At 32.4% G+C, this 12788-nt stretch overlaps 1 protein-coding gene and 1 long non-coding RNA gene across 4 annotated transcripts; both read right to left on the bottom strand.

Moving 5' to 3' along the window:
- Positions 1-1923: 1923 nt before the first annotated feature.
- On the bottom strand, positions 1924-3589 carry LOC122307286. The gene is made up of 2 exons (XR_006241722.1): positions 2263-3589; positions 1924-2157 (listed from the first exon to the last, which is right to left on the bottom strand). It is a non-coding gene; the product is annotated as an uncharacterized LOC122307286 (long non-coding RNA).
- Positions 3590-4355: 766 nt separating this feature from the next.
- On the bottom strand, positions 4356-10854 carry LOC122307285 (aldehyde dehydrogenase family 3 member H1-like). Of its 3 annotated transcripts, XM_043120057.1 has the most exons (13): positions 10586-10854; positions 9795-9900; positions 9452-9704; positions 8851-8919; positions 8640-8736; positions 7155-7361; positions 6870-6985; positions 6690-6794; positions 6444-6616; positions 6254-6344; positions 5681-5830; positions 4661-4904; positions 4356-4576 (listed from the first exon to the last, which is right to left on the bottom strand). In XM_043120057.1, the coding sequence occupies exons 1-12, from the start codon at positions 10668-10670 to the stop codon at positions 4665-4667; spliced, it is 1692 nt and encodes a 563-aa protein (XP_042975991.1). In that variant the 5' UTR covers positions 10671-10854; the 3' UTR covers positions 4356-4576; positions 4661-4664. The 3 variants fall into 3 exon arrangements, with proteins under 3 accessions (XP_042975991.1, XP_042975990.1, XP_042975992.1); XM_043120056.1 differs by having other exon boundaries at positions 4356-4904; positions 10586-10853; XM_043120058.1 differs by having other exon boundaries at positions 4356-4904; positions 9795-9896; positions 10586-10851.
- Positions 10855-12788: the final 1934 nt, after the last annotated feature.

Here is a 12788-nt window from a genome sequence, read left to right as displayed (position 1 = left end):
GATAATATCTTCTCGATCACATCAGCTCTCTTTCTGAACTCAATCTCCCTCTTCTCGATTGAGTCGAGTATCATTTTCAGCTCTTTCTCCTTCCTTAATAGTTCATTTTTTGTTTCTTGAAGTTCTTGCTCTATGTCCGAAGTGTCATCCGCCCACTTGAAGAACTTGCAATATGGTAAGCCCTGGTCATTTTACACATTTAAAAAATGTTAGATGTACTTATAGATAAATGTGAGACTATGGTTACATGTATTGAAATGTTTTACCTCATTGTTATACTCTGGAAAACCTAAGAAGGGTCATCCTGGATTTTTGGGAGTATTTGAGTATCTTAGTGTGACCTCAACCTCATAAAAGCAGAATGGCTGACTCAAAGTACTTTTACCAAAGGATGAAAACGACATTGATGACGATGGCATTCTAACATGAACTAGAAAAAAAGAAATTTAAGAAACAAAGACAATATCATCCAAATAATATCACTTCCTCCACATTTAAACATATTCAAACATATCCAAGTGAGCTTAAACAGAAAAATTAAATTTACGAAACAAAGACAATATCATGCAAATAATATCACTTCCCCCATATTTAAACATATTCAAATCTATCTAAGTGAGTTTAAATAGAAAAAATAAATTTAAGAAACAAAGACAATATCATGCAAATAATATCACTTCCCCCACATTTAAACATATTCAAATCCATCCAAGTGAGCTTAAACAGAAAAAAGAAATTTAAGAAACAAAGACAATATCATGCAAATAATATCACTTCCCCCACATTTAAACATATTCAAATCCATTCAAGTGAGCTTAAACAGAAAAATTAAATTTATGAAACAAAAACAATATCATGCAAATAATATCACTTCCCCACATTTAAACATATTCAAATCTATCCAAGTGAGATTAAATAGAAAAAAGAAATTTAAGAAATAAAGACAATATCATGCAAATAATATCACTTCCCCCACATTTAAACATATTCAAATATATCCAAGTGAGCTTAAACATAAAAAAGAAAATTTCCCCCACATTTAAACATATCTAAGTGAGCTTAATCAGAAAAAAGAAATTTAAGAAACAAAAACAATATCATGCAAATAATACTTCCCCAACATTTAAACATATTCAACATATCCAAGTGACCTTAAACAGAAAAACGAAATTTAAGAAACAAAGACAATGCAAATAATATCACTTCCCCCACATTTAAACATATTCAAATCTATCCAAATGAGCTTAAACAGAACAATCCAATTTATGAAACAAAGAAAATATCATGCAAATAATATTGTTTCCCCCATATTTAAAAAGTTTCAAACATATCCAGGTGAGTTTAAACAGAAAAAATAAATTTAAGAAACAAAGACAATATCATGTAAATAGTATCACTTCCCCCACATTTAAACACATTCAAATCCATCCAATTGAGTTTAAATAGAAAAAAGAAATTTAAGAAACAAAGAAAATATCATGCAAATAATATCACTTCCCCCACATTTAAACATATGCAAATCTGTCTGAGTAAGCTTAAACAGAAAAAATAAATTTTTGAAACAAAGATAATATCATGCAAATAATATCACTTCTCCCATATTTAAACATATTCAAATCTATCCAAGTGAACTTAAATAGAAAAAATAAATTTAAGAAATAAAGACAATATCATGCAAATAATATCACTTTGCCCACATTTAAACATATTCAAATCCATCCAAGTGAGCTTAAAAAAAAAAAAAAACAGAAATTTAAGATACAAAGACAATATCATGCAAATAATATCACTTCCCCCACATTTAAAGATATTCAAACATATCCAAGTGAGTTTAAACAAAAAAAGGATATTTAAGAAACAATGACAATATCATGCAAATAATATCATTTCCCCCACATTTAAACATATTCAAATCTATCCAAGTGAGCTTAAACAGAACAAAGAAATTTAAGAAACAAAGACAATGTCATGCAAATAATATCACTTCCCCCATATTTAAACATATTCAAAACTATCCAAGTGAGCTTAAACAAAACAATCCAACCATAATCGAAATTAACCTAGGAATTAACAAACCAAAGAGAAAAAAAAAATAAAACTCAACTTCGGTTTGGCACTTTGAAATGCATTCATTCTCAATTATGCATAATTAAAAACCTACAGACGAAACAATGGAAGAATTAGATTCTGACACCAAAATAAATAAATAAATATCATGCAAATAAATAAAATATTTCCCTACATATCAAAGGGGGAGCTTACCTAGCTTGAGTGGGTTGTTTGGCCAATCGCTCAGTGCCCAAACCCAAAGTCTAGAAGTTGGGGTTTTAGGGTTAGGATTATGGTTATGGTTAGGGTTAAGGTTTTGGGAGTTAGGGTTAGGTTTTCGACGATTTTGAGGAAGAACCAGATCTACAGATGAAACAATGCGAAATCGATCTTGAGGAAGGAGAATAGACTTTCGCAAACAGATACCGAGGAGGGAAAAAATCTTGAAGACAAAACTTGCAAAATTGAAAAATAGTAGAGAGCGCCCAGACTTGCGAAAGAGAAAACTGAGGAGGAACTTGTGAAATCGACAAATCCAAATGAGAACCCAGACTTGCGAAAGAGATAACCAAGGAGGAACTTGCGAAATCGAGAAAGATGAAGGAGAACCCATACTTGCAACAGAGAAAACTGATGAGGAACTTGCGAAATCAATCTCCGAAAGAGAAGATGTATGCGAAAAGAGAAAAAAAAAAAAAAACACAAAGAAAGCACCATTCCAACTCAGAGGAAGGAAGCAAGTAAGTCTTTGTGGAGTTCGAAGGGTTAGGGTTAGGGTTGATTGAGAAGATCAGAGGAGAGATGAGACGGAAGGTTAGGGTAGATGGAGAAGATGAGGGGAGACGTAAGGGGCAAAGTGTTTGGGCAAAAGTGGAGTTGTGAGCATTTCTCTTCGTAATCATGGGCATATACTCCGTTTCATTAACTCATTAAGCCATGTCGAACCCGACTACGCGATACTTACCCCAATCGTTTGCATTTAACATTTTTGTTAATATCATGATATTAGGCGGATACATACAACATATAACGTGGTAAATTTAAATAAAGATTATTAAATAAATAAATTTAAAAAGGAAATTGAGAAGAATACAAACCCGATATCAACATGTTAGATAGAAAAAATTAAGAGTAATGCTATTATGTTGTCCAATTTATATTATTCATTTTGTTTTTTTGATATGGTACATGTTATGTCACATGGCTTATTAAAAAAAATTAAAAATTAAAAAGTACAAACATAAAAGAGTTAAGAGAATCTAAAATTTTAATCTTTATCTTTTTGTGTTTTTGAGTCTCATTTTGTTTTGAATATATATTTTTTAAGTTTTTTTATTAAGTCATTTGGCAAGTCACATCAAGGGGTAAAGTGAGTAATATAAGGTAGGGGTATAATATTTTACTCAAAAAGTAATAAGAATGAGTAATGTTAGATACAATTTTAAAGTGTACAAGTCTTATGCACTTTCTTTTAAAAAAAATAGTCTAGTATTAAAAAAAATAATTTTTCTTATGAATCTCAAATTTATTCACTTTTTTAAGAAAAGTGCACGAGAGATTTGCACACTGCAAATATCATTTTTCAATAAGAATATCATGAATAAATTTTATAATGTTTTCAAAGAGTTTTGATTATAATATTTATTTATTTATATATAGATTAGATATGATTTGCACCCTCTTTTTTTCTTTTCTTTTTTTAAATTTTATTTGCACCCTCTTGATCTTAGTTGAGTTGCATGAAAATAGGTATAATATCTTTTCTTGTCTTGCCATTTTGGAATCTATGAAAGAAATTAATACGTTGAAAATGGAAAGAAAATGAAAGAAGTTGAGAGTTTGAGTCCTCTTGCTTGCTGACCAAGCCACATACAGGCAACATTTTTTCCTCTCTTTTCAACATCTTTCCCTTCTACTTTACATTAAAATACTTCAACTTCCGATACTTCAATTCGCCAAGTCCAACTGCATGCTAAATACTGATTACATATTACAACAGCAAGCATCCCACCTAATATATTTATAATGAAAAATTCTATTCATCGTCCTCACACCACAAACTACATATAATTTTTTTTTCTTCTTCTATTACCAAATGTGTAGTGTATGCATGATGAGTAGAAGAAATCAATTAGTTTAAGAAAAAATAAAATTTAAAATATTAAAAAAAAAATTAAAAAAAAAGTGTAGTGTATGGTGTGTAGAAATGATGAGTAGCAAAGCTCGTCTATGATACCAAGTCTGCCAACAACTAAAATAACATGTGCTAAAATCCTTTTTCAGGATACTTCACAAACAAAAATAAATGAATAGAAGATAATCTCTTTATATGTGTTAGAATTTTCTAATTTCTATGGGTAAATGATGGCACACTACAAAGATATGGCTTAGCATTAGAATCCCAATATTTCACAACTGTCCATGTGATTGGCATAAACTAACCTTGCATCAAACTGAACCTTGAAACTAAAAACTCCAGACTCATTAGTGCATTGGCAGCATCATGTATTCATTATGCAGAACGTATCTGGACATTGATTATATGAAACAGACATGCATGAGAGAACAACTGAAGAAAAACAGATCTTCATTGTGATTCGTCCGTGTCTACCTTTTCAATCTCTTGACCATCCAATCAAAGCAAGTATTATGGAAATTATGTTACCACTGATCAGGGCCTTCAGTAGTCTTTGCTTTTCGGGTGTGTATGGTGGGTACCTTATGGATGTATCTCCAGCAAAACTTCTGTATAGAACTGCCTTCTTATGGCTAAAAGCATCAAAAGAGAATTTCCCATGGTATGAGCCCATTCCACTCTCCCCAACTCCACCAAAAGGTAAACCCTCCGTAGCAACCTGCATTGTGAAGTTTATAACATATAATGAAATGGCCAATTAGCTAGAACACAGGTAATTAAAAAAAGCATCTGTCCAGATGTTGAAACGTGTGTGTGTGTGTGCATGTAGAGGCGTTTTTGCTTGTATATTTGTAAAGTAATTCTATAATTGACAAACTCTACAATCCTTCAAAGCTAATTCCTTTTTTTTTTTTTTCCTTTGAAGCACTTTGAAGATGATTTCTGAAGGTACAAGACACTCATGTTTCATGCATTTTCATGGTCTCCTTGCATACCAATTTCACAAGTGGCCAAGTAAAAATTGGTGATAAGTAAATGTGACACTTGGAACCTCATCTGTACCCTTTCGTTTAAATCTGTACACCTCATTCATATCCATCACTTAGTGCAAGTCTGTGAGGGAAGTCTTTTAAATGTCTATGTCATGCTTTGTACTGCACAAAGCATAACACAAATACCTGTGAAATTTAAATCCAGAAATTAAATGATTCTGTTCACTTGCTCAAATTTACTAATCTGCTCTTTCACCCAGAAAGAAAGTTGATGCACTAATAGGGTCTTACCCAATTATTGATTTAAATATCGGCCAATCATGAAAAGGTATTAACATGTTTAGTAGATAGATATCAATTATCCAGATCAGACTAAACTAATGAGAAGATAACTATTTTGGTTTGTATCGATATCAGAATCCAACCATTTCTATAGATATGAAATAAGATCATGATGGAATAAATTTGGCTAATCTATAAGTTTCAGGATGAGAATAATCACATGTATAATGGTATCATTAATGAGCATTCCTCCTGAAGATATATTTTGCACAAAATCCTTCTTAAGCTGCTCATCATTAGTGAAGAGATATGCAGCAAGAGGCTTTTGTTTCGAGTTTATCACCTCAAAGCTGTCTTCCAAGTTCTCAACCTGCAACAAACCAGAAGCAAAGTTGAAACATTTATACATGTCCTGAATCTCACTGAAGTCACTGCTGACAATAGCTTCTTTTAGAATCCATTGCTGTGCACAAATCTTGGCAATGTGAAGCAAAAAATTATGGAGGAAGAAGAATTGAGGGGAGAAGGTCTTCCATTTGACATGAAGAAGAGCAATGGTTACACCACCATAACTTTTGAGAAGGAAGAATAGAGGGAGAGCGAGAGAGAGCATTCAAAGTTGGTCTTTATCATTTGGGAAGGATGAAGCAGGGTAGAGTGGCAAGGACAGTTCTTTGTACTCACAAGATGACTGGATGGAGTCATTAGTTGACACTCTCAAAATATATAGTTTTCTCCACAGCCCTTTTAGTCGCAAAGGAAGATGTAATCTTTAAGTAATTATAACACTCACAGTGTAGATGGGCATTAAAGGCCCAAATATCTCCTCTTGCATTATCAAGGAGTCCTCTGGGACATCCAACAAGATGGTTGGAGCTATCTTTCTGAAATAAAAAATGACAATTCATGGAATGATGGTTCATCTAACTCTTATATGACTGTCAACAAGTTAAAACAAACAAGTAATTAACTACCATACTCACAATTGATTCTCATCCCTTTGGCCTCCAAACACAACTTTATCAGATACATTTTCCTCATCCAACAGCTTTACCAGACGAGCAAAGTGGGATGAGCTCACAATGCGGGAAATGTCTTTTGATTTCATTGGATCTTTCCCAAAAAATTGCTCCAGTCCATGCCTTAAAGAGTGTATCTATATAGCAGGAATGTATTAAGAATCATGCAACTGATGCATATCATTACTGTCTTCCAAGAGACAACCTTACCAACTTTGGAGCAAAGGCATTTGTTGTTATAATATAATCAACACCGATACAAGCTTGGCCATTATTGCATGCCCACTTGCCAGCAATTATCCTCCTAACAGCAACCTTAAGCATGCAAAAGTGTATCAATTATAGAAACTAAGATGGAAAACATAATTCGAGCTCTAGGAAAAATCTTACTTGTATGTCAATGTTTGAATCAACAACGGCAGGGCACTTTCCTCCAAGTTCCAGGATTACAGGTGTAAGATGCTTTGCAGCAGCAGCCATCACGATGCGAGCAACCCTTGCACTACCTGCAGAAAACTCAAAAGTTACTTCATAGAATATTAAATATGAGCAAGTCAGGCATGCCAGGGTATCTTACTGCAACTGCTGTTTATATGTATAATTACTATTATCAACGTTTCAACATCCTAGGATTTAGAAGAAATTACAAAAACCAATAAGTGCAATAAAAAAAACCTGTGTAAAGTATCTTATCCCACTTCTGCGCAAGTAGTGCAGTAGTTTCATCAACAGCCCCTTCAACAACTCTTATTGCAGAATTGTCTAGATATTCCTGTACTAAATTTGAGAGCAGCAATGATGTGGCAGGAGCAATTTCTGACGGTTTTAAGACCACAGCATTGCCAGCTGAAATAGCTCCAATGACCGGATCAAGAGATAACACTAGAAAATAGACACAATACATGTTACTTTAAATAACTTACTCTATATGAGGATAGATTATAATAGGAACCTATTATGTCAGGGGTGCAGAAGACACAATAAAACCTGAATTAAATTAAAGGAAAAAAAAGTTAAATTTATTTCGCAATGTCATGTAGCACTGATGAGTACAAGTTAACCAATTTAAAGAAGGAAAAAAAAAAAAAAAAGGTCCAGCTGTTGAATTTTGAAGCTGATTACATGTTCTTAAGGTTAATAGAACAGTGGATGTAAGTTCACAAAATTCATGAATCCCAACAGGTGGACATTGAGCAGCAAAGCAATGCTCCGGTGTTTAAGTGTGACATATTTACCCACGCTCACATGTCGTGTGCTATTAGTGAAATTCAAAGGATATGAGATCTAACAAAGGTGTAGGAACATATTTCAGTTTCCAGCAAGAGTTCCTTATGATTTAGATCAGTGATATGTAACAGATGGGATCTGCACAAGGAGTTGGAGGAACACCGGTTGTAAAATTTGATTGTGCATCTACATAAACAGTTTTTATGTATGGGGTTGTTTCAGTATAAATTAATAATAAACAAACAGGCACCTCTTTCTTTAAAGGCTAGACCTGTTTAATTCTGTCTTGAAGAAAGCAGTTTAAACCTATGCAGACCACAGAAGCATAGAGTCATCAGCAATATCTTAAAACAGTAAAGCAAAGGTACTGTAGTCACCACATTTTGATCTACCATCAGTTAAGCTGTACTAAAAAAAATTTAACTTCAAATTTGAAATCCAGGCTTGCGCAATGTATGAGCAGAAATTTATTAAAAAAGAAGAAGAAACAATATTTGGCACAATATCGGAACCTATGCATGAGAAGTAAAAAATCATGTGACTAGACAAACCTACAGTCACATATATAGGAGTTTCCCCCAGCAGAGCTATGCAATTGTCCTAATGAAAGTATAATGGCATAAACCTATGTATCGATCCTTGAGCAGCTTAATGGTGGGTAAATACAGACCCATAACAAGTCCAGTTGTCTTGAGAGGGAAATTTCAAAACAAAGATGGTAGCTGGAAATTCTGAATGCCTTCTTCTGAGAGCTCTTCTAATTAAATAGCAAAGGGACAAAAAGAACAAAGAAAACTGTCGTTCTACCTCCAATACAGTTTTTAAAGAAACAAGAAAACAAATGTGATTTCTAGGGCCGTGAACTCAGAAATACGAAAATTATGGCGTGTAACAGGTTTCAGATTGCGTGAAACCACATTCTCTTTTACATACAGAAAGGAAAGTTCCATGTCGAGATGACCAACACAACTCCTAAAGGTTCTGACACGATTTCTGCTGATGAAGGATATGTGGTAAGTGAAGTTTTGACCTGAAAAATATTGACAATTTGCATTACATAATGTTTGTGATTCTTTAAATTTGAGGACAGTCCTGACAATACATATCACAGTTGTTAACAACAAGAGTAGCTACAATTAATCACCTTTTCTGGAATCATCCAACTGCTCAATTCTTTTAGTGCCAACTTACATGACGATTTTACCTGTGAAATCTGCATCAAACATCAAGCATATTGACAACAGACCGTGTGAGGTTAATGGATGAGCAAAGCAGTAAAAAGAAAAGGAGAATCTGCAAAATACATCCTGCATTCATATATTGTGTGTGTTTAAACCTATTTTCAGGTTAGTTCTCTTCTGCAATGATCCCTTCAAAAACATTATATTCTAGCTTCCCCAAATTAGCTCTGATCTAAAAAGCTAATCAAATTGCACTACTCATAATTTCAGAGAGAGAGAGAGAGAGAGAGGAGTTGCCATTTTCAACCACGTGCAAGTAACAGGTAGCTGGAAAACAATCTTGAGAGTTAAGGTTGACACAGGACAGAGTTGAGTTTCTTAACTAGGATTAAGTAATTATATGTTCACTCTATCCATCGTTATCTTGGTGTTCATGTGGAGGGGTCTCAAAGACAACCTACCCTTTGATGTAAATCTCAAGAAATTTCATATATTTCTAGCTTCCAAATCTATCCAGAGCTATGATAGCTTTTGATATCCATATAAAAGAATAAAACCGAGTACCTCGGAAATAAAGGCCTCGAAAGCGGGCTTTGAGAGGTCCTTATAAAGAGCTTCGGTAATCTCCATCTCCTTTTCTTCAACCATCTTCTCAATGCTCTTCAATTGGGACACTCTCCATTCGTAGCTCCTTGTCTTGCCGGAGTTAAAGCTCTTCCTGACCTCCTTAACTAGTAGAGCCGCTTTGTCTGCGTCAAACTTTGGTTTCTCTTCCACCTCCACTATTAATGACAGAGTGGCTGAACAACTTCTAAAGCTACAACATACAGACAGACAGGTGCGGACGCGCGCAGGAATCAGTATTTTGTGAATACCAAGAAATTGCAAAGATAGAAAGACAAGTTACCCAGACGAAGTTCTGATAAGTTTGGGGAAGGAAACTCTTGTTTGATTGCTCTTTCTTGTAAAACGGTAAGAGAATGCCCTGTTAGCTCCAAAACCAACTGCACTGTATGTATAAGGCAAAAAACAAAGTCTCATGAGTTTCTGCTTGCGTTCTCTGTTCTGTTCTCTGAAGCGCTTAACTTGTATAACAGATTGTCTCTTTGCTTGATCATGGAATTTCAACAGCTCAATTTCTACTACATATATTTTCTGCTAAATATATACAGCAGTAATTCTGAAACTGAAGATTAAGGGGAAAAAATAAAAATAAAAAAGATGCTATATCTACAGTATCTCGAAATCATTCTATAGTACACAACAGTAGAGTTTTAAAACAAACAACGAACAAGAGACTGTAAGCCACATGAAATCTGAGGGGGGACAAAAGCAAAAGCAAAAACGAATTACAGAAAAATGCTGAAAGATGGACCCGTGAGTGGAAATTTTAGAGATCACTTTTTGGAGTCGGGGGTGAAAAGTCACAACTGTAACCAGTTAACACTTCTCTTCCATTGTGTGTGAGTTACAGTTACAGTCACAGTCTCCCTTAGTTTTCAGATTCTTTTGCATCTAAATCATGTGAATTACTCGAGGAAAATTGAAAAGAAGACCAAAAGTATTTCATAAACAAGAAAGTCATGCCCATGTTCAAAAACTCCATGGTTCCTTGCAGTATAAGTGGCAAAAATCAGATATTCATGAATGATGTTGTTGCAGAAGCATCAGGTTAAGAAGGCAAGAATAAATAAGTACCTGTGGTCCCGCAAGAGCTGGAAGGTGATGCTCTCCATGATGGAAAGAGGGAGTGAGTGAAAGAGAGAATGGTCGCTGAAATCATATGCTTAAATGCCTTTTGAGCTTGGAAAAATCATCTGCATTGAAAACGTGGTTTTGTATATGACCTGACAAAAAAACGCAACACAATGATTTCTCAACTTTCTCTCAGCCATTAAAACATGAAGATAACGTTTAAGTTTGTCAGAATATTGGACGCAAATACTTCTTCTTCCTCTTCACGTATAAATAGCTACCAGTCCCCGTGAAACGATAATGGTGCTTTTTATGTCCACCCACTTGAGGGGTTTCGTTTTCAGAGAGTGACAGATCGCTAAAGAGGACGTGAATGACTACAGTGGCACAGTGGGACACCGTGACTCATAATCAAACGTAAATGCAAAAGGTTCAGTACTTTCAAAAGATGGGTTTTTTTTTTTTTTTCTTTTTTAAAAAAATTATTTTACAATTTTTAATTAAGAATTATATATATAAATTTTTTATTAAATGAGAAAAATATTATTTTAAGAAGAATTTTTTTTATAATTTTAAAAAATTTTAAAAATAAAATTATCTAAATCTACGTTACAATCTTTAAATAAAAATTATATATAACATTGCTTATTTATATATATAGTACTATACGCGCCAAGTTGAAAAAAAAAATAATGGTAAATGAAAAATGAAAAGATTAATAGAAATATTTAAATAAATTTAAAACAAATTATAAATTTAGATAAGTTAAAGTAAACTTAATAATAACTTAACAGAAATCATAAATTTATAAAAGTCATTGTTCTCAATATAATAGATTATACTGTATGAAATAATGAAAAATATATAAAGAAGTAGAGCTTAAATAAAATATATTTAAATTCCATTTTTTTTTCTAATTATATAGCAGATGATTTTTAAATTGACTCTTAAGTATTTTAAAATTTTCAAAATATTTCAGAAGTCTAAAATCATTTTAAATGACATATTTGAATAAAGTCTAATTCTCAAGTAATCTCCTTGATATTCTAGACTTCCAAATATAATATAGTTTTCAGAAATTATTTTATATTTAAATGATTATAATATTATTTAATATTCATCAATTTATTTATGTTAAAAATTATCCTTATTTAGATTACTATATTCTTCTAAGACATATTTAATAAAACATATCATTTTCTTTTATAAAGGAAAATATTATTTTTGAATTAAGAATTAAAAAAATAATTTAAAATTTAGCTTATAAAAAGTGTAGGTTTTTTTTTATTATTATTAAAATTATCAAATGGGAATTTTTACATTTTTTCTTTTTAAAAAAAAAAATTTAAAGCTTTGGTTGTAGGGCCCCTACAAAGTGAAGTTGGATTTTTCTATTTTCTATTCATATCATTATCAATTTTTCGGTTGTTTTATATATAGATTTATTTTTCTAATAAAAAAGTCTTATCTATTCCATTTAATTAATTTAAAAAATTTTTACTTTTTTTTTTTTATACATTTTCATTACTTTCTTTATACATTCTCTCTCTCTCCACTTCTTCCCCCCTCATTCGCCGAAACCCTTTCCCATTTATGAAAGTCATGTCCCTTTCTTTTCCATTACTCTCTAGGTATCCTTCTTGAATTTTGCTAGTCACTATTCACATTACACGCTCTATACTCATAACTTTTTATAGAAAAAGTCTAGTTGTAAGTACATTTATTCATTAATATGTGCACTAATTTATTACGATTGGTCAAAAAGTAAATTTTATCGAAAACAGTATTAATTTAACTTTTAAATATGAAAGAATCAGTATTAATAGATAAATTAGTACACAACTTTGCTTGTATATAGTAAAACTCCCTTTTATAAGATATGAGAGTATTTTTCATAGAATATATAGATATTTTTTATAAGATGTAGGGTCTGGATGATAAATAATAATTGATGAGAAGAATTCTTCATTTATCTTTCTCTCTTTTTCTTCATTCCCTTATTTCTTTCCTCTACCTAAACCTTCTCCTATTTGTCAAAATCGCGGTTTCTCAAAAATAAAAACTACCCCTATCAAATTTATCAAATCTAAGAACATCTTCACCCCATTTCTCATTCTCATCCCTATAATTTAATTAAAAATCACATTTTTTCAAATTTTTTCCTAAATTTTATTTTATCTTTCAAAAACCTCATAAATCTTATTCC

The sequence above is a fragment of the Carya illinoinensis genome, chromosome 4 (assembly GCF_018687715.1).
Source record: "Carya illinoinensis cultivar Pawnee chromosome 4, C.illinoinensisPawnee_v1, whole genome shotgun sequence".
Lineage (NCBI taxonomy): Eukaryota > Viridiplantae > Streptophyta > Magnoliopsida > Fagales > Juglandaceae > Carya > Carya illinoinensis.
This window is presented reverse-complemented; position numbering and strand designations above follow the sequence as displayed.